Genomic DNA, 22,533 nt, shown 5'->3' on the forward strand with positions numbered 1-22,533 from the left:
CCAGCTGAAAAATGAAAGGATTGGGCCATTTGATTTCTAATACCCCTTTCAGAAAATTTGTGGTCTCTCTCTCTTTCCTGCTTTCCTTTTCTGCCTTTTCTCCCACCTGGATGTGCCCTGACAGTAAAAAGATATGTGTGGGTGAGGAAATCGAACAGTAACGGCTGACAATGAAAATTCTTCTCGCAGCTCTGGCAACCCCTAGTAGTGCAATGGAAGACACAGCCACCCAGAGAGAGCAGCGGTTTACAAACAGATGGCCCGGAGAGTATCTCCAAACACCCAGAGAGGACTCTCATTCAACTGCAGGGACAGATGGTAATGGATGGTTTAACAAGCAAACTTGGGTGGCAACTTCCTCGTGGGTTTAATGTTGAACATTGAGGACACTGAACAAAGAAGTTATTGACGGAATTCTCACAAGGTGTTAAGGTTCCTTAGTAAATTAGGATGTGGTCAACACAGAGCCAACCCTTAAATGCTCACAACGGAATCACCTGAACAGGAATGGGTATTAGCACATAAAGGAGACACAATGTGCCCCTGCATGTGTGACTTTCAGGTCCAGTTTGGGGCATTCCCTGGTGACATTGTAGAAGGGTCTCTGCTGTTATAAGATATTCCCTTTTGTTTTATAAAGGAATCTACTCTATGATGTGGGTCCACACTTTACAGATGGTTCTATAAAATACTGAGTGTGTTAGAAAGCATCTGGTCAGAACCCCAATGTTGTAAGAAATGGAGCCAGACATTTTGAGAAAAATACCTGTCTGATATCATTTGGCCCTTAGTCATATTCGTTTGGAGACTTCTCCTTGAACGTAAAAGGTTTTTTTCTTGATTTACAAAAAACACACCTTCTCTGTTCTTGGATCGTGGGATTGTGGAAATTGGACTCAAGTCTTGTCACCATATCTAAGCTCATGTCTCTCTAAGCCAGATGACTTGACTCTGCCAGCTCCTATGCATGATTCTTTTGTCTCTGAGACAGAAACATTGAAATGCACCGTGGCTTGTAAAAGAATGTAAATTCCTTTTAAGAATGATATTTTCATTTAGCATCAGTGAGAAATATCCCCATGTTTCCATTTGCAATATGGAACATAATGCATAATGCCCTTCCAGTGTGTGGCAACTTCTGAATATATTCTTGGCAGAGCAATGGGGTCAATAACTGGCTGTGTGGTGTGGTTGGTTGTTGCTAAGGACTACTGTTGTGACCTTTTTCTACCTATACCTCACTGTTGGCACAGAATGGACCAAAAGCATGTGCTGCATTCTTACATGTCACTTATGCCATAAATCTCACTGTTAGAAGGCAATGCTTCTAATGGATTCCATTCATGCCTTTGAGATGAATGGCATTTACTTTCATGTTTATCTTATGAGAAGCTGTTACCTGATTCCTTCTCTAAATTACTACCATCCTACTCTGCATTTCTCTGGGATGTGGTTATCTCAGAATGATGTCATGTGCTTGGACTCTTATCCTTCCTTCTTTTAGGGATGGTGGCTTGAGGGTCAAGAACTACTCCTTCATCTTTACTTGATGTCTATAACTCATCTTCTATGCACTAGAGAAGTCAGTAATGCCTTTGTGTCCTCCAGTTTGCATTCTGATTGCTAAGAAAATGAGAATGAATGAACTCATACCTACTAAAACATTCTGTGTTTATGCAATTTCCTGGCTTTCGATATCAGGAAAATGTTTTCAATGTCTTGTCTAGATAAAAAAGTATTTTAAAATATCAGTGTATCCCTGGCTGCTTATCAACTAACACTTTAACAATTGCTTGCACTGCATGGTCACAACAGCCTCAGCCCATGACAGCCATCCAAATCAAGAAATGACAACGCCGAGTCAAGAGGACAGTTCCTGGACTTCTTTCTTGGACCCCATCTCACATCCAATGGGACGAGGTCATCAAACAGAAAGCATGGGTAATAGCCTCTGAGCCTTTTCCTTATTATATGTTTTGAAAGCTACCAAATGGCTCTTTTCCTAGAAATATGTCCTGGGTTTTAGACCAGTCTACTTTCTTTCTTTCTTTTTTTTTTTAAAGATTTTTATTTATTTATTTATTTTTAGAGAGGGAAGGGAGGGAGGAAGAAAGAGAGAGAGAAACATCAATGTGCGGTTGCTGGGGGCCATGGCCTGCAACCCAGGCATGTGCCCCAACTGGGAATCAAACCTACAATGCTTTGGTTTGCAGCCCGTGCTCAATCCACTGAGCTACGCCAGCCAGGGGCCAGTCTACTTTCTTAAGAAAGAAATTGAAGTTTCCTCAAAAATTCCTTTTCTTTGTAGAAGTGATATGCTCATTTATCTGAATGTGAGGTCCAGAGCTGACAGTGAAGGATTTGGCAGGAAAGTTAAAGAAGAATTAGTCCTAAAATGATGGGAGTGGAAGTCACTTCCTCTGAAGAAGGAGCAGTATCAAGAGTTCTGTTTCACTTATTCCTAAGTGCAGGGTTTTCACAAAGTTGAGTGATGGGTTCAGTGACTATCTCCAGGGTGGGCCCAAAGATAAAACTTGCCTTTGGTAGAGAAATCTTAGAGGGCAAAACATTGCTCAGTGCTTATTCTGAACAAAGAACTAAAAAGCTCAGAAAACTTTTAATATTTATTCTTGCATTTAGAGATAGATATGGTACCAAGTAACCTAAGATTTAGGCCAGTCTTGGCCCTCCATAAACGTTTGTGAATTTCTTAAGTGGACAACTTTTACAGAGAATGCAATCTCTGTTTTCTTAAATTACATTCTTACCTATAAGCTATTAAAAAGACAGAATTAAGGAAGAGAGAGAGAATAAAAAAGATACTAGTTGTAGTTCTGTAAGAATGGAGCATTGTGGTAAATATATTGTTATATTTTAAAAGAACCCTTGCTTCATCAGCTCAGATGACAACTTTCCTTAGAGAATGTGCAAGAGTTGGTAGCAGGTGATGCCCCTCCTGTCTCGGTCTTTCTTTAAAGTTAAAGAATCCCTGTTTCCTACCATGCCCATGAATAGTCAGTCACTCAAATTTTATTTTGTTATTTAACAAGATGCCTTGGTCTCAGAAATGTAACGTTCCAAAAAAGGAGATAAACTGAAGAACCAATATGGCGGGGATGTGAGTTATCACTCATGACATTGAGTAGTCAGGATCCAAACTGCAAAAGGATGCTGCCATTTGCATAATATGAACATTATTAAAATGATCTCTAAGAGCACAGCGACCCCATCTCTTAGTAGTGAATCTGAACAGTTATCTCCAAAATGAATCCAAACATTTTTATGGTTTAGTATCTTTAGAACCCCATAACTATGTCATTCCCGAATAGTAATGATAAGATATCACCACATATTAGTGATTAGAAACTACATGGCATTAGATATCTGCTCATGGGCAAAGCCTGTGGAGACACAACAATGTATAATTCATGGCCTATGCTCTGAAGGAACTTAAAATTTAACCAAGAAAGGGAAACATTTAGCATCAAAATAGATCCAACAATAGGAGACAGCAAGTAATAGATGCCAGATGCATGTGGCCAACAATAACACCAAAAAAATCCAGAGGACCCTCCAGAGAGTGTCAGAGAAAGGAAGTCAGGGGAAGTTTGTGTAGGAAGAAGACTCATGTAAGGGAGGCTTAAAGGAAGGGGAGCCAAGAAATGAATTTGTTAGAGTGAACAGATCCATTTGTCGGAAAGGAAGACGAATTTGAATGGCTGGGTTGTAGTCATCAGGGTGAGCAGCTGCAGTCACACGCAGACCCGCACGCATTTATGCACGTGGCTGCTGGAGGCTCTGATGATGGGCATTGGAGACAACCACGCCAGTAGAATAACTTCAGAATCAGTATTATCTTCCTGCTGATGAACAGAAAGAGATTCTGTTCAATTGGTGAGCATGTCAAGGACAATAAAATTTTCTCAAACCATAGAATGGTGTGATATCTCATGAAAGATTCTGTTTATAAGAGGCAAGATAAACAAGGGAGTCTAGAGACCCCCAACAGGCACGACTTTTTCTGGGAGAGTATCCAATTTGGGTTTTGATTTGGGCTAGCTAGCCTGTTCTTGTTTTTTAATCGGGGATAATGGAGTCAGCCATGTTTGTTTGTTTGTTTGTTTGTTTGTTTGTTTGCTTGTGACAAAGATCTTGATTGTCTTTTCTTTTTGTATGGGAGGACAACAGTGTAGATGTGGGTGCCCAACATTCCAGTTTTCCCCTCTGGAGTCATCTGGAACTGGTTAAGTCTCTCTTGAGGCAGCGGTGTGGGTGGACTTTGAATCGGAGAGCCAACAATAATGATGGTGTTTATGGGTTGTTTGGCCTTTACTTCACTCAGGACTTGTTATTTCAACAGAATTGACTTGTGATAATTATTTAAAAAAGCATCTGTAAATATGTCAGTGAAATTTCTTGCCACTCAACATTGCACATGTTCATCTCCAAAGACGCTGCACGTTTGTGTTGACAGAGTGACTGACCCACTAACACCCACTGCTGCTTGTTTCTTGTCCCTGAATGCTTCCCGTGGCTTCTGCCTAGGTGGTATTGGGTGATGAGTTTCTGTCTTATTTGCACGTTCACTTTGTGAAGTGGGAGAGGACCAAATGAGGGAAGAAGGCTATCAAAAAAGTATTTTTGCCAAGTAAGGGCGATGTGACAAAATGGTCCCTAAACCAGTGCACTTTTCCCTTCCTCCATGTGGCAGATTCCATAAGAAAGGCAATATGTTCAGAATGGGACAAGTTACACATGGTTTCTATGTGTCTCTGCAAGTTTTGGGAGGCCCATCATGTGTTTGTTTAGAGTCCTTCCAGACTCAGCAAAAATAAACACACTTGTAGCTTTCATACAACTCCAACCCTTCAATGAAAGCCAGTGACTTTCTGCGATGTTCTTTTGGAGAAACCATAATCTATTCCAATTCTGGAGACATGACTAAGTGTGTGCTTTCTTTCCTTTTATCTGGGTTTGAATATAAGAATAATTTAGCTCTAAATCATAAACCACCCTGAAGTGGTGTAGGAAGTCAAACAATAACACTGATTTAATTCCTTCAGATACGGACTCCAGCGATAGTACAACACCTCAGCCTCCTGCAGATCCAGACTCAGGTTTGGTGGAAGACAGGACAGAATCTCTTTCAGTGACGACCCGTAAGGATAATGACACTCAGCCCTTTATACGACCTATGTTTCTGCTTTAGTTCTTGCTCACACTGGCCCTGATTCATAGCTTGGTGGTGGAATGGTGCGTTTACTGCTTTCTGGCTCAGCTCAGCCCAGAGCATAAAAGCTGTCCTCATTTGTATCTTTTCTTGGTGGAGTTCTTTAACTGTGATTTTTCCTTCATTTTTGGTACTTTCCAGATTCAGTGATTTTATGTTAGAAAAAGTTGGGGGCGGGGGTAGACGTGGGGCTCCATTCACCTTGATTTTCCCTCCATGAGTAGTAATGGCAGTGTCATCCAAGCCCATGGTTAGGGCACTGATTTTTCTGTTTTAACGGACCACACCCTTTTGATTCCCATGTCTTCTTCAATCAAGGCAGAAGAGGAGTAGGATTGTTTTACTAGTTGTTTGTGCAAAGACAATTTGGGGATGGATAATGATAGAAAATAGGGAAATCACATCAGCCCATAGAAGAAGGACAAGGCATGCTGTTGACAGTTGACAAAGGCAGCAGGGCCTGGGGACAAAAGGAGAACATTTGCTGATGCCTCTTCTTATCACTAAACATCTGGTAGAAGCAATGCTAAGCTTCTAGTAGCCTTAATTTCCATTGTATGTACAAGGCTAGCCTAGACATCAGCCTAAAGTCATTCATAATCTCTTGACAGTCTGCAAAAGAAATCCAGAATTAAGAGGCCTCATTTCACTGCCTGCTGCACATAATGGACAGGGCTCTTTATGTGAGTCCTTTTAGGCAAAGGAAAAAGTCAGCAAGCATGTGTCGATTGTCCAACATGTAAATAGCACAGGGTTAAGCATTAGAGGAGACACAAATAAGCCAAAATGGTCTCCGCCAATGGAGGGTCTTGTATTTCCACTTTATGTCCCTGTTGACTTTTGTTCCAATGTTGGGTTGGGGTTTGGTGAGTGTCTGTCTCCTGGCTGTCACGTTTCCTTAGTGGTGGACGTGGCTATGGGTGTGCTTTATGGAGTGCTTGCACCTGTAACTCAGAGGTCCGTACTTTTCCTAGAAGAACACAAGGGAAATGAACTCAAAACAGTCAAAGCAAATTCAGAGGTGGGCAGTGCCTCAACCTCTGACTGCAGATACTACAGTGAGGCCCCGTGTTTGCCCAGGCCAGCATTTCCTGGCATCTCAACATGGCAATGAGAACCCTCATGCACAGATGAGACCAAAAACCTAATAATAGAGCAAAACAGTAACTTTAATTTAATGTTCTTTAGGAGGGACTAAAGTATTTCCTTTTGTAAATTGGATCTCAGTGACTTGAGCAAGTTATTCTACATGAACTTCTTCCTCTCTGGTGGTTACCGGCATACCGTGCTGTCATGCCGATTATTTTCCCAACAGTCACACTTCTTGACACACACCGAGGTGCTCTGGATTGTCGATAGGAGCCCTAGGGGTTGAGCATTTCTTTTTCTTTGTCTCTATGTCCTCTGGTTTTCCTCAGTGACTGGTAGCAGTGTTATTGTACAATTGGGTCAGGGTGATCCAGGGTAGACCAAGTTTTGCCTCAGGCTTTATATTGGCACCCTATCTTTGTTGATGATACTGAAAACAACAACAACAACAACAAAGGGTCTTAGGAGCCAACTAGGGACAAAACAGAACTCTGTCGTACATTTTCATCAATTGGAGGAGAATGGCATGCACAAACCTTGGGATTCTTGTGCCTCCATCTGTCTGACTCTGTTGGGCTAGATCCCGCCCGCCAGCAGATAATAGAATTTGTTTCAGGGCTCCACACTAACGCTGGATTCATCCCTCCTTGAAACAGAGCAGAGTCACACTCAGAGCTTCTCTACATCACATGGAGGCTTGGAAGAAGATAAAGAGCAGCCTGTGACTCCTACTGCAACACCTAGCAGTAAGGATGGTAAAGCCCGCCTGGCTTCCGCTGTGGGTGTCTGCGCGGTGCTGTTGGTGGAGGTGCATCCGTTGACTGTTGTTAATGCTGTTACTTCTGATGAGGTGTGCTGGTGATGGGTTTCTGAGTTCTCTGCTTTGTAGACTTTTTAGAAGCCATTGTACATTAAATGCAACTATATTTCTTAATCTTAAAGGTCAGGTTTCTTAAATTCTAGAGTTAGATTGCTTATTTATGATTTATAACTGGCTTATATTGCTCTCTATTTTCCTCTCATTAAGTAATATTATTTTGCCATTTATACTCTGGACCATAAATTGATGGTGCTGGTGAGTACGAGGCAGAGCCCTCTGGGAAAACAAAATGATAACACCCCAGCTCTTTAAAGAATTGCATTGGTTGTTCCAATCCCAGACAGCATAATTTTACCTTTTAATTCAATCATATGTTTCCTCCACTTCATCAAAGGTGGGTCTAATTGAGTAAGAGCTCAAGATTATCATTGTCATAGTTGTAGCGGCGTAAAACTTACCTTAATAACTGAGGCAGATATTACAACAAATGTCTGGGTATTAGAATCACCAGAATCTCTTCCATTGAGTGAGTCCAGGTGGTGTCAATTGCAAAATATAGATTCTGAGCAAGAGTGTAACAAATCACACTCTCTTTTGCTCTTTGCTCATACATAACAAGTGGAAAACTTTCGCAGCAATTGCACATTCTTAAGACACGCATGCGATGAGTGGCGGTCTTATTGTACAGTTGTGGGTTTACCATTGATTCCACATTACACAGCTAGGGATGATGGCAAAGATGGAAGAACAGTTGGAAATCTTCCTGAAGACTCAACTACCTCAGCGGAAGGTGTTCCTCCTCATTCCCCAGACACAAAGGAGCACACAACTCTCCTCCCAGTGACCCCTGCTAACACGGGGGCCCCTGCAGGTACTGAAGTTACTACTGTTGGAGACTCTAACGTTCATGTTGATCTTTCCTTATCAGGTAATCAGACTATTTGCTATCTGGTTTGCTTTCTCTATGTCGAAAACAACACATACTTTCATGTTACAGGGGTCATTTTCTGTGCAGGCTGTGATTGGACTGATCAGTGACATGGAACGACTTTTGTCATGTTATCATTCTAGTGCAGGCGAACTTAGGTTTAGTTTAGATAAAGAATGCTTTCATTTGCCAGTGTAATTTCCATTTATTTTTGTGACTTGGTTGTTATGGTAGAATTTCTTTCTTTGCCTTGTTACTGATCTTGGGATGTATTAAGCTGATCTATGTGAAATTGATGTCTTAGTAGGTCAGAGAAGTTAAATATTAGCTATTTGATTCAGCTAATAGCATGCTGCCTGTTTGTTAAGGTTTTACCCACCATGTGAACAATTTCCACATACTAATACCTTTTCTATGAAGTCATTTCCTCCTGTTGGTGATGGATTGGTGAATTTTACTTTTGGTGGAGGGCTTGTGGATAAACCTCTCCTAGTTGTGACGCACTGTTAAAACTTTATGACACAATCTATTATTAATGAATAGGCGCCATTTCTCTTGTGGTAATGGCAAAGAGGGGGCTGAAAATGACTTCAGCTGGACCTGGACCTAGAATGAGACTTATTTTTTCAAGTAAACAGTTCTCCCTCCTTTTGCTTTTCTTTGTTTCTCCTTTTGCATTAAAAAACTAACATTGTAGAAAATGGAACTAGAAGATACCTACTCTGGCTAAGAAGCTGAAATCATACTCTCTCTTCCTGGTGCCAATTATTCAAGTACCTCTCACCACTCAACCACTGAGACCTGTTAAAGATCAGTGATTCTAAATGGAGAGTAGTCCCCTCCTTTCATGTGTGGTATTGCTCTCCACCATTTCAGTTACCCGTGGTCAGCTGTGGTCTGAAAATATTACATGGAAAATTCCAGAAATAAACAATTTATAAATTTTAATTTGTATCCTATTCATAGTAGCGTGATGAAATCTCATGCTGTTCTGCTCTGTCCCCACCAAGGATGTGAATCATCCCTTGTTCAGCGCGCCCGCACTATTTATGCTGCCCACCCCTTGGTCACTTCATAGCCATCTCGGTTCCCAGTTTGACTGTCGTGAGATCGCAGTGCTTGTGCTCAAGTAGTTCTTATTCTGCTCACTCATGCCACATTCACATAACTTTTATTATAGTGTATTGCTGTAATTGTTCTATTTTATGATTAGGTACTGCTGTTAATTTCTTACCATGCCTAATTTATAAATTAAACTTTATCATAGATTTGCATGTATAGGAAAAGAATGATACATATGCTACCAACAAAAAAATTATAGCATTCCCTCCTTATCCCCTGGGGATATGTCCCAAGACCCCCCGTGGATGTGTGAAAACTGCAGATAACACTGAACCCTATATGTGCCAAGTTCTTCCCCCGCCCAAAGAAGAATAAATCTGATGAGAACTCAGTACACAAAAGAGATGACAGCTGCGATGCTCTCACTGATGTGGAGACAGAACTCCCAGAATGCCGCGTGTATGCCCATCCCAGGCTTCAGGGAAAACAGTCCTAGAAAATTCTGCCCTTGGCAATGTTGGCCAGACAGAACCCATCACACCCTTTGGTTCTTTATTCAGAGTGGTTCTGCCCTTGGAATTATTAAAAATTCCAAGTGTCATTGTCAGTATTCTTCTGTAGAGATGACTCTTAGGGCACTGCTTAATTCCTCTTGGCAAAAATAAAGCCTGTCATTACAAACCAATGAATTAAAGTTTAAATGGCAATTTTAATAGTTTCGGTAGTCTAGAAGGATCACATAGACTATCTGTTAGTAAAGAAGATACTTTTTCCAACATTGATACCCACATACTCTCATTTCTTCTACATTCTCTCCAGTACCAACTGATTTTCCATGGTTCCCCATGGATTACATGCTCAGTAAGTGATCCGACTCTCATTTTTGGTTTTCTTCCAAAACATTCAGATAACTGCTCATTTCTTCCAAAACATTTTTCTTGGTCTTTTTACTTAATCTTAAAAATTTAAAACACTTGGAATTGTGGTGGTGGTGGTGATGGTGATGGTGATGGTGATGGTAGTAGTGATAGTGGTGGTGGTGGTGATGCCAATGGTGGTATGGGGGTATTGGTGCTGGCATTTCAGCAATGCTGTTTTTCATTATTCTAACCATCAGCCAAGGAACAAAGCAATCTATCTCCTCTATGTAATTACATGCCACCTACGTCCACCTTACAGGAAATAGTGGTAATCAGACTATGGTATATTCCTTATAGGTACCTTTATAATGGGTGAGTAGAGCCATTTATGAAACCATTATCTTGTTTTGTGTTGTTTTAAGATTCAAGTATAGTTTTGAAAAACGTGTGGGGATGAGGGAGAAAACCAAGAGTTTCCATGTGCTAAATCCAAGGTCTGACATGTGGATCCAGAGTTCGGCAGTTCATGAAGTCACAATTTAAAGCCTGTCCGTGATGGATGTTTGAGAAGACGGATTATATTAACTCTTGGTGTTAAAAATGCAGATTTAATTTTTGAAAAATATTTCTATTTGAAACATATTCTGATTAGTCACATGTTAGCTATCATTTCTCCATTTCTTTTTCACTTATTTTTAGACTTTTTAAAAAATCAGCAGTTGACTTTTCTCTTTGAATCTTTACATAATTCAACCCCAAGATCCTTCATTGCCCACCAAAACCTTTTTCTGTTCCTTGCCTCAGAGAACTCTCTTTCGATGTCTCATGCCCTCGGCCACAGAGCACACCCATTCCCAGTGATCACACGTGTCCTAATTCAAAGCCTATGGTCTCTATTTCAAAGACACAGTATCAAACCCCAACCTCAGACCTGTGAAGGCATCATGATATTTCTGTTTGCATGTTACAGTTGTGAGGTTTCTATCAAAGCCATACTTCCTGTGGTCATCCTTGATGGTCTGTACTGAACTAATCTCCTTAATTTTGATGAAAACTCTAGTGCACTCATCAGCAGAGTAAGAAATGAAGTAATTAATATTGTGAACCCATTCAAGGCTTCTTTGCCATCATTTTGCTTCCCTTTAAAAGACTGAGCTTTGGGATGAACGCAAAGTGCATGCAACTGCAAACGTGAGGAAATGCAGGTGGCAGTGCAACTGGAACACACAGCACTGAACCTTCTCTGATTGCTCCTTACAGGAGATCAAGACTCAACTCTTGACTCTGCCGGGAGGCACCATACCACTCACGGATCCAGACCAGACGGTGAGTTTGAGCTGCTTTAGTCATTGACTGTCAGCATCATTGCACCTGCTGATAGTTAGTGAAGTAGGAGCCAGTGTCCCTGGAAAAGGGGTTCTCACACTTCTTTAGCATGCATCGCAATCATGGGGAGGGCTCATGAAATTACACTGCTGTGCCCGTCCTTCAAGTTTCTGATTCTGCATGTCTGGGGTGGAGCCTGAGCACTTTTAGTGCTTTTAGTAAGCCCCGTAGTGATGCTGATAATGCTAAAGCAAGGACTGTACTCTCGGCACTACCGCTTTGGAGAGAATTCTTCCATTTGAAAGGATCAGGGAGAATCCAAGCAGGGTCTCAATCCAACATTGGACTACACCAGAGTGATTAAAAACGTGTGTTTTGGAATAAGAATGGCTTGGTTTGATCCCAGCTCCTCCTCATACAAACTGGGGATGTTGCTTAAAGGATCTGAGACTCAATTTCCTAATCAATAACATTTGGATAGTAATTATCATAGTGTATTAGGTTGGACCATATTAAACAGTCGATCAACAGTCAAATATGAAGTTAAATATATTTCATATGTTTCACCTAGAGTTAACTCATTTAATCATCCTTCATACCCTGCAACCTACATAAGCACTGTTATTATCCCAATATTACAGAGGACACTAAGGCTCAGAGACACTGAGCAACTTAGCTGAGTTGACATGACTAGTGAGGTGAGTGGTGGAGTCCCATTTCAAATCCAAAGGTTTCATATGACCTCTCATAAGCACAGTCTGGAGGAAGCACTCTGTAATGACCGTAATTACCACTAGGCATGCATTATTAATGGATTCCTATTTGCTCTGACTCACGTGTCGTGCCTGGAAACGTTACTCCAGGCAGCAAAAGTCTGACATGAAGCAGGTTTACTTGTGACCACGAACGCTGGGGCTGTGCTCGTGCTGTCATACCCAGGTGTCCCTGACCATCATCAGTCCAGGTGGCCCCATGCAAGCCAGGTCTTCCTTATGAACTATTGTCCTCCCCTTCATGCTTCCATTGCAAGCGGGGTTGCCTCCAGACTGAAACGTTCACACTCTTAAAGCAAAAGAAAGGTGGATACTTAGATGGTAGTTTTGGTGATAACCACTTACATAAGAGGCCAGGGATGTGGGGGCTCATTGGAAATGCTTCTAAAATAAGAACAGAAGTCCCAGCCTCTCTGGGGACCCGGGTGGGGCGTTGAGCCTTTCCCAACCTCCAGTTCTTCACTTGAAACAAGGGATCAGAACCCTGGCCTCAGTTACCTCCTAGAGTTCTTGTGAAAAACATGAGGAGGTGGCAGGAATTTGAAAGGATTTTGGAAATGATAGGGAATTGTTACTAAAAGGCAATGCTCTGTAAAATCAAGAGACCCCAGCTACTCCAAGGGTGTAGCAGAGGCATCACCGAGGAGCTGATTGGAAATGCAGAATCCTCAGCCATCCTAGACCTCCCGAATCACAATCCTCCCTGCCCCACTAGGCAGCTTGTATAGGTTAAGGCTTGAGAAGCATGATCCTAGACTGCTTTTGTCATAGTTTAAAGCCTGTCGAATTATTTCCACGTACACGCCTCAGATTGGATCTCATCTCCAAACTGCAGTATTGAGTGTTCCCCTTCGCAGAACTTGCTTTCCCCGCCAGCCCTTCCCGAGCTAAATTTGCAGGCCTCTGAGGGTGCAAGGCAAGACCTGCTGTATCTCTTCCATCTCCTCGGCTTTTGCTTGAAGTGAGAACCAAGTGGGTGGGAGCAGTCTCTTTTGTTTGACTCCTGTGCAGGTGTCTGTTGTTCAAACAGGAGGTTTCATCTGGCTGTACACACGCCCAGATCTTTCCTTGCTGTGAGCACTTTTGGTGGAAAGTAGAAATAAAGAAATTATGATCCACTAATGGCCTCCCTTTCAAATATCAAAGGCTGCTGTGAGTCAGGGAAAGACCAGTGAGAGCGACTGCAGATCTGAGGGGGTTTGGAAGGCCAAAGAGCTCCAGTTTAAATGGCTAGTATCCCATGACCAGGGCAGGTGACCACCTGCCCACCATCAAGGACCCTGGCCGGCAGCTAGAGAAAGCGTCCTGGACTTCTTCTGAGGTCTGGAAAGGGAGAGGCGCTGTCAAACTGGCATGGGGTATGTTGGAATGGCCAGACGTATGGTAACACTTGAGTTTAACAGGAATGTCAAATTGCTTAACGAAGAGCCACCCTACCCAAAATAACCACCCTGATCAGGACTCCAGTGTCTTCTGTGCCCAGCTGGAAGGTTGGCTGTCTTCGGAACGCATTTCCTGGGAGGCCCAGTCACCTCCCTGCACGGGCTGTCCCCCAAGCAGACACCCCTGTTCTGTTTTGTTTTCCTCCCTTGCAGACCGGCAGGATTCTGCCATGGGGTTCCTTTTAGTAGGGAAAATAGAGTTCATTTTGGTGGGATCTTTTCCATTTTTGTTGTGAAGCAATAAGGGAAGCATAAAAAAAAACACAAAGAAAACACAGAGCTTTCATTTGGGTGAGTCTCTTCACCAGCCTCCTGTTCTGACTTGTGGATTCTTTGTGTTGTAATGCTTCCTTTCAGTCGGAAATTTTTTTTGTTTGTTTCCTTATTTTGTTTTGTAGCAGAGGAAAACGTTCATTCTTCAAAAACAAAGCACGGTTCGATAATATATCAGCAGGTTTCAACAGTAGATCAGTCTGATCGAACCAAACTTTTCTGAGATCGCTTTCTTGGAGCACTTTATAAATGCCTGTGGCTTGAATGTATAAGTAGCTTTGCAGTGATACGGAGGCTGGCCCCATGCGCCACTCTGTAAGCCTGGTTATACGTGAGTTTTTCATAGATAGAAAGGACCATGGCCCCCCAAACTCTTATTTTATAATATTTATGTTCACTTCTATGATGACATGTGATTTTAAGATTTGCTTTGGCCTTTCTGGAGCATGTGAATCCCTTAGGGATCTTGCTAAAATGAAGATTCTGGTTCGGTAGGTCTGGGGTGGGGCCTGAGATTCTGTGTCCCCAGCATTCTCCCACGTGATGCCCATGCTGCTGGCCCGGGGACCCCGCTTTGAGTAGCAAGGTCTGAAATTAAAAATAGAAAATAACTACACACGATTATCAGTCTCGTGTACCCCTTCAAGCCTCTGTAGAATTATGATAAAGTGGATTCTAGCATCACCCCAATTAAGAGTAAGAGTAAGAGACTTGGAGAGGGTCACTTGAGCCAGCACAGGTTACTAGCGAGTAGCAGAAGCAGGACTTGAATCCAGGGTGGTCCTGCCCTGGAGCCCAAGGGCTTAAACATTTAACAACAGTGCTGCTCTGAAGTCTCACATTCTTGATGAAAAAATAACATTTTCAAACCTTAGCCTGAATCAAACTGCAGTTTTCTGGGGAAATCTCTTTCCTGTGGCACCTTATCAATGTCTGTGGCTTGGATGTGTAAGTAGCTTCTCAGGACGCAGTGGCTGGCCCCGTGGGCTGCTCTGTAAGCCTGGTTCTACGTCCCAAACTTTGTCTGAGAGATGTTTTTCTCCTTAGGACACTCCAGTGGCAGCCAAGGAGGTGAGGCCAACACGACCTCTGGTCCTATCAGGAAACCTCAAATTCCAGGTGAGTTTCGAGCTTTGGGAGGAAAATGATGCTAAAACGCAGGTCTCTCTGAATGTCCCAGAAAGGAAGAAGCAACCAGTTTGAAAGCACAGCTTCCTAAATGTCCAGCCCTTGAAACTGATTGACCCTCTTTGCAAGCTAAAGATGAATACGAGCAAAAGAGAAGAAAAGATAAAACGTTTTTGCGCAGGATCCATAGATTGGCCGAGCTCATATTCACACTTGTCCCTGGTCTGTCCCAGAGCAGTGCCATGTTCGTTCCTAAAGCTTCCTCCTCAAAGGAGTGATCACCCAGGCAACTCCAGGTCACAGCCGGGTCCCTCCCGTCCCAATTCAGTTGCCCCTTCATGTCTGGGGTTGGGGAAGACATGCACCAAACTCCCCTGACATTGCAGACAGTGTACTGAGTGGAGTGAAAACAGTCTTCTGGACCCCAAGCTACTTTTTCCTCAAAGGACAGTCCTCACTGATCCAGACAGGGGACAGTTTCAGAATATGTTACATGTGCAGTGAGGGGACTGAGACAGCTGGCTCTCTTGAGTGTCGAGATTTCAGTCTCTTGAAGCAACCGCTTTATTTGACTTGGGTTCAAAGTTGAGCATTTGTAAAAAGAGGATTACAAAAGAGGAAGGGTTTTCCTAGGGTTGCAAATTATCCTTTTAACTCCCCACCCTTCTGAGGTCTCCAAACTGAGCCTTCCATGGGGAAAGGGAGGGATGTGGCATGTGCCTGCCCCTGCCTCAGCCGGCCCGGGCACCGCTGGAGGCAGAGCACACGGAGAGGGGGCGGGCTGCCCAGAGGACGGGGTGGGTGTGATGCAGGATTCTCTCCAACCTGGGTGAGTGGGAATGCGGGGCGTCTCTGAGCTAGAGACGCAGGACCGAACAGAAACGGTTCTCTTCTGTTGGCTTCCCCACCTCCTGACTCACATAACCAGGTAGAGGTTAGGCAGAGGCGGCACTGAGCAGGAAACCAGAGGAGAGCCAGGACCCCCAAAGATGAATGGATGGTGAATGACTGTCCATCTTCCCTGTTTCCCAAGCTCAGTTCATCGCACAGATACATGGCCCACTTGGCAACTGAATTTATTCAGGGTGTCAGGTCATATCGTAATACATTAAAGCTTGATTTAAAAACACGTATATGGCATTTTGTTAGTCCATGAGTGATGCATTAATTATTGCAGACATTTTAGAAAATGCAGCTTAAAAAAGGACAAAAATATAAATCACTTATTATCTACCTCACCATCCAGAAATACCGTGGTTACCATTTTCATATATGTCCTTCCTGTCATTTTTCAATGTAATTTATATACAAAAATGTAATTATACCATACATGCTATCTAGTAAACTACCATTCTTGACTGGCTGGCCATAGCTCTCCAATGTCATTAAATATTAGTACATATTTAGTACATAATACAAGGAAAGTACTCTAATTTATTCCATCTAGTTTGTTCCTTATTGCTGGATATGAAGTTGTTTTCACCTTTTTCTATAAATAGCTCAGTGATAAACATCTCCATAGCTAAGTCTAAGGCCCTATAATTTCCTGGAGGTGTAACTGCTCTACCAAAAGCGTGTGCACTTTGAAGGCTTGTGACGAGTTTTGCCAAATGACTCCCCAGTGGACGTGCGCAAGTTCAAACACCCACAGGGGTGTCCTCCTTCCCGCTCACTAGTGCGTGGCCTCCATTTTTAGGTGGATGCTCTTAGGTAGGAAAGGAATCTTCCTTTCAGGGGAAGAATACATTTCTTTCAGTTTACTTAACAATTTACACCAAGGGCATCTGCAAGTCTCAACAGGTCATTCTACATATTTTTAGAAACATGTTCTCTTGGAGAGACTTGGAAATTCCGACTGGTGGTGAGAGATTAAAACAAGAGGCCAGCTGGACAAACACCTATAGAAAAACTGCTTTTTTCCAGTATTAGTTGCCTATTGGCTGGGCCATTTGGTCTGACTCATCTGTAGTGCCGACTGTGGTTCTTGTTTGGACCAGGCCGGTTTTGTGAAGCGTGTGTTTGTTTTCACAAAACGTATTTCCCAATTTCATGGGTGTCTTCTCCTTTGCTCGCACCAGAATGGCTGATCATCTTGGCTTCCCTCTTGGCCCTGGCTTTGATTCTTGCAGTTTGCATCGCTGTCAACAGCCGAAGAAGGTAAGGGAATGCTCCTCGGGGACTTTGATTCTGGAAGGGTGTCACTTAAACTTAGGCTCTATGTCCTTGCTGCTCAGGGGAACCAGCAGCTTCAGCACCCTGGGGGCTTGTTAGAAATGGAGAACTTCAGGCCCCACCCAGACCTCCTGTATCAGAATGCGTTTGGACCAGGTCTCAGAGATTCATGGACCTGGTAGAGTTTAAGAAGCCCTGCTCTGGCACATTTGGAAAAGAGACACTGTAATTACCTGGACCACCGCTTTTGAACAATGGTTGAATCTCTTGGGGATCTCCATTATTTGGGGGTTAAAGCCCACCCAAACTTTATCTGATGAATTATGAACTCTCTCACCAGAAAGGCATAAAAGTATATACTCATTCATTGACTTATTAAACATATATTTGTTAAGTGCATTCACAGTACACAAAAATACCATATAAAGATCCAGGGATTGGTCATCTCTTGTCTGAGGCCCATGGAACTTTCTAGAACCCTTACCTAAAACAGGCATTGAGTTTGTGTGTTTGTTTTGGTTTTTGCTTATTTGTTTGCCTTCTGTAAGGACACTATTTTCTGTTCCCTGGAAGCAGCAGTTGAAAGGATGGTCCCCCTCCCTCCCTCCCCCAGCCAAGGCCTATTGTTCCGGAAGTTATTTAAACAACACACACACCTGGCTGAGCTGTGACCAGGCTCCAGAAATAACGCCATGTGAAGTGAAGTAAAGAAAAATTCTAGCAACAGAGAAAATGCACTTTGACCGGGGCACTCCACAAATACTGGTCTAAATCTCTTGCTTAAGATGCTTTCAAGAGGCGTTATTTTTCCCTGAGCACATGCTTAGGAACATTAAACCTTTTGTGAGTGTCTCTTGAGGTTTCTCATAAAAGGTAAAAAATCTTATTTCCAAGTGAGGTCACCTTCATAGTGTCACTAGGTCATCTAACAGGCTAGAAAATCCTACTAGCCTTGGGAGAAGAGAATGACAGAATCTTTCTCACTGGCTTTTGGAAAATAACAAATGCCCAGTTCCATTGCTGTGTGCAGCCCAGGCAGTATTGCTAATTATCCGAAGAAACGAAATAAGCCTGTCTTACCCAGGTACAAGTTAATAAAAGTGCTCTATTACAGCCGAACAGCTGTGTTGCTATCTGTGTGTTTGAGGGTATAATAAAAATAATTAGTCATGGCAGCTGATTGTATAAGGAACAAAAACTAGGAAAGGCAGTCTTAAAGCCCCTTTTAGTCATCTTCTATGACTAAATGGAAAGATATTTTTTTAAAGTTGAATTTAAATAATGTGACTTAAGGGACCCCTTCGAAAGAATCTTTATACTGGCCTTTGGCTTCCTTATTTTCTCTTAGGTTACTTTTGCTCCATTAAATATGAATTTCCAATTGTTGGGAATCAGTCCTTTCGTCCCAGGCCCTAGAAAGTGTTGCCCCTGCTCACACACACAGTCCATGAGTTCTGCATGTGTCACCACAGAAACAGTGGCCCTTGATGTTGTCGGCATGCGGGGAACCTCAGAGAACCATCACAACTGTGCCCCAGGGCAGCTGGGGTCCGTACAGTGTGACTGCTTAGCTCACGTGTCACTGCCCATGACGTCAGGAGTGAAAACAGGCCCCGTTACTGCCCTCCCCCTCCCCTGAGACCAGCAGTCACCCTAGCAACAGGCAAACAGGGACTTGTGGGATCCAGCACAGGGAGTATCTCACCAGGAAAGGAGCTGCTTGGATGCCATAAAACGTCCTGATCTCATCACCACAAACAGACTTGCCAGGCAGCTAAAAGATGGTTCTGGCTTCACGGGCCCCTTCGGTGCACTTGGGTCACTCAAGCCGCCAGCCTTTTTCTAATCCTCTTAAGGGCCGGGCCTTACTGCTTTGAGCACTGCGAGTTAGAGAGATACAGAATCCTGTGTTCATCAAAGGAAGTCTGGTTAAAACCAGGGACCTACAACAGGCCTGTGTTTATTTGGGAAACATCTTCTGAGGGGCAGCTGTAACTGTCAGCCCTGAGTAAGAGAAAGAGAAGATTCAAAACAAAAAGAATACCATCCTTTCCCTAAAAGAGCCTTTAGGTTTCGTGGCAGTATTGGCCTCTTGGATTTGGGTCCTCTCATATTCATTGAGCGCATACTCTGTGCCAAGTACTGTTAAATGAATTATGGTTAAAAGGTAAAAGTAAAAAAACATTAGTCACTGAAGGTGACGTTCCAGGGCTGAGCACAGGTTCCCATGACAATGTCATCTGTGAGTGGCGTCACTTTAAAGGTGCTGACTTCGAGGTCCTGTTATTTCCTTAGCTTTTCCCAGCCCTCTCATAACCCATATCACCTTCTCTTGCTGTTCTTCATGTAACCAGAGTCCTTGAATGGCAACTTGCCAATGAAAAGTGTACTTTATTCATTGTCTTTAAGAGCAAACAATGGTTTTAGGAGTCCGTTGGATTGGTAGATAGATATTCCGTGAGGCCCAAGAGAAGAAGTTAAGTGCCTTTTCCTTCAAGAATTTATCTGATTTGTATGGAGAAGGGGAAAAAATGGGAGGGCCTGACCAGAAAAGGCTTCACAAAGCGAGAATGCTTCCGGAATGTTTCTATACCGCTTGTGCAGAAAGGCCTCTGTCGGATTTCCCTCTCATGGAAATAAGCGTCTGTTCTGTAAGCCCCAGTGGGGAGTCACCCACCCTCTACTCGGCAGGCCCCCTTTCTGACGTTCCATGATTTGGAATGTCTGCCTTCCCTTGAGCTGCAGTCTAGGCCTCCGTAGTCTGTGCCCGCCCAGCCTCCTTCCGCCCTCGAGAGCAGAGCTGTCCGACAGAACTTTCCGCAGTGGCAGAGAGGTTCTACACCTGTCCTTCCTGTCCCACACACAGCCATGAATCACGGGTGGCTACCGAGCACTCCAGATGTGGCTAGTTCAACTTCAGTGAATTTTAAATATTATTTTATTTTCATTATTTTAAATTTAAATAGCCATGTGTGGCTAGTGGTGACCATATTGAATGACCTGGCGCTAGCACAAAGCAAAATAAATCTCTAAATATCTGTAAGGGTCTCCAGGTAGAAGAGACATAAGAGTGGTTGTTAAGTTACCCACCCTCACTCCCTAAGTCTTTCCAGAGAAATTCCTTCATTCTCTAAATGTATGTTACCTGGTTTCTAAACCCCACGGAGCCTGCCCACCCTCTCCTGGCGAGGCTCCAGCCTGGGTCCATCCACGTCTTGTGGTCACCATGCTCGGCTAATGCCTGAAATTTAAAGGGAAAGGATATAAAGGCAAGATGCAGTTCGGTGGAGATGTCTGGCCTTCGGACTCAGAATCTAAGTTGCACGATACCGACCCTGCCCTCGCTAGTGGTGCGGCCTCAGACAGCAGCCTGGACTTCTGGGACTCAGTCTCCAGTCCACATAAGGAAAAGGTTGGGCTAAATGACATTTGAAGTCCCTTCAGTGCTAATAATGTTACTTTTTAACAAGTCAGTTCCTCTAACTCAGAAGGGTGAAAAAAATAGGACATGTCTTTTAAACGTACTTATAAATAAGTACTTATAAATGCCTGAGCACCACGTATCGGACTGAGTCATTTAAGACCACCATCCTGTGGGCCTGAAAGAACTCAGGCAGGTAACAGAGACACATGAATCCAAAGGGAAGCGTGGGCAGGGCAAAGCCCCAGCACCGCATTCCTGGGCCCTACAGGTCAAAAGTCATCCGCCTTCCCAGTCAGCTTTGTTTATGTCAATAGCATCAGTCCTCACTTCACCCCCATGCGCAAGCTTTTTTTTATGCTTATAAATCCCTTTCCTGCAATATTGCATTCAACTTCTCAAGCACCCATTAGGTAGTCAATGGGGATTACTCTAACAGGACACCTTTCTTCCAAAGCACTCCCGAAATACCACCTGAGAATCTAAAATCATATGAGCAGCATTCCACCTTTTAAGTCATCTTCATAGTACATGTGACAAGGGAGTGGAGGCAACTGCAGAAACAAGCAAAACCCATTTTATGCGATGCTCGTTGTGTCCAGAATTACAGCCAGTGATTCTTGAACACTTACTGTGTTCCAGACAGTTCTACGTGCTTGCTTACGGCTTTGGCTTCCTCGCCCCACAGCGTTCATAAAAGCAACAAATAAAATAATAGTAGACTCGTAGATGCAGTGCCAGGCTCTGTTTTGAGGGTTTTCTACAATCTTGTGAAAGTGGTACTCTAAACAGCCTGAGATTACGGATATGCAAGCTGAGGCTCAAAGAGTGTGGGTGAGTTGTCCCAGGTCACACAGCGGTAAGGCCTCAAAGCCAGGCCTCCCGAGCCCTTGTTCTTGACTGTGTGGTCCGCATCCACACTCCCAGTCCGGATCTGCAGCCGGGTCAGGCATTCTTCCCTCTGCCCTCATCAAGCGTCCTGCCAGAGGAGACAGGATCTAACTCCTGTTGAGGAGGTATAATTTCCTTTTCCCCCAACAAGGGATTAAAGTTTACGGCCTTGGCAGTTCTAGCAGGAATGGCCCACGGTCATGAATAATAGAGGCCTTGTCTCTATAACCCCAAATATCCAGCGGCAAAGTGAACAATTCCGACTTCATACTGTTTGCAAATCTCCAGATGGCTGGCAGCATGAATAGAGTTGGGCAGAGTCCAGGCTTTTGGTCATAAGGGCCTGGAGTTGAATATTGACTCTGCCTGTTACTAGACGTATGACCTCAAGTTAGCTCTTAAACCTCTCCAGGCCTCAGTTTCCACTGAGGGGAAAAACAGCTGCTTTGTGGGATTATCGTGTGGATTGAGTGAAATTACGTGTAAGGTGACTGGTGTACAGGAGGTGTCCTCAGCATGTGGCTGTCACTTGGGAGGCGGAGGGGTAGTTGTGAGGCTCTGCCATTTTGCTCCCATGAAACACAGTCTGACTTCTAGATGTGCAGCAGTGATCATGTTACAGGAAAGAAGAAGCACTGTGTCAGGCCGTGTGGGGTGAGACAGTGCTTGGACAGTGCACCGGCGTGAGGCCAAGGTCATGCTCTTCCATAGGAGACCTGCATTTAAATCTTAAGAACTATTACTGAGAAACCTTTACATAACAGTAATGTCATTAAAAAAAAACTTAAAGTAACTGAAATATTTGCCTCGTGTTGTTAGTTCAGCCTCCTATAACCAGGGTTACATGGAAAGGTAACCAATGCTAGGGAACGATCAGTACAGCCTTATACTTCTAGAAAAATGGTGTTGGATTCTTCTCTGTACATGCAATAATAATGCCGAAAAGGCCAACAGAGTGTTGACTGCCAGAGGAAGTAATGGGATTTTCTTTAATACACAAACCAGAATGATTTACAATCATCATGTCAATGGTTTCTCTGGGTCTGCAGAAATTGCTAAAGCACTAAGAAGGAAAAACCATTTCCATTGCACAGTGCGGTGAAAGGAGAATTGGAACT

General features: G+C 43.4%; 1 protein-coding gene across 10 annotated transcripts in view; it reads left to right on the forward strand.

Moving 5' to 3' along the window:
* Positions 1–22,533, forward strand: part of CD44 (CD44 molecule (Indian blood group)) — an 86,276-nt gene that overhangs the window by 62,417 nt on the left and 1,326 nt on the right. For 3 of the 10 annotated variants that reach the window (XM_045825322.1, XM_045825327.1, XM_045825329.1), the window contains 8 exons: positions 190–318; positions 1,816–1,941; positions 5,064–5,159; positions 6,976–7,074; positions 7,861–8,067; positions 11,250–11,315; positions 14,851–14,922; positions 17,010–17,088. In XM_045825322.1, the coding sequence (XP_045681278.1) occupies positions 190–318; positions 1,816–1,941; positions 5,064–5,159; positions 6,976–7,074; positions 7,861–8,067; positions 11,250–11,315; positions 14,851–14,922; positions 17,010–17,088 (874 nt within the window). The remainder of the gene's footprint in view (positions 1–189; positions 319–1,815; positions 1,942–5,063; positions 5,160–6,975; positions 7,075–7,860; positions 8,068–11,249; positions 11,316–14,850; positions 14,923–17,009; positions 17,089–22,533) is intronic. The other 7 variants (XM_045825324.1, XM_045825323.1, XM_045825325.1 and 4 more) reach the window with 7 other exon arrangements.

Source organism: Phyllostomus hastatus, unplaced genomic scaffold, assembly GCF_019186645.2.
Source record: "Phyllostomus hastatus isolate PE091 unplaced genomic scaffold, TTU_PhHast_1.1 phas_scaffold_585, whole genome shotgun sequence".
NCBI lineage: Eukaryota > Metazoa > Chordata > Mammalia > Chiroptera > Phyllostomidae > Phyllostomus > Phyllostomus hastatus.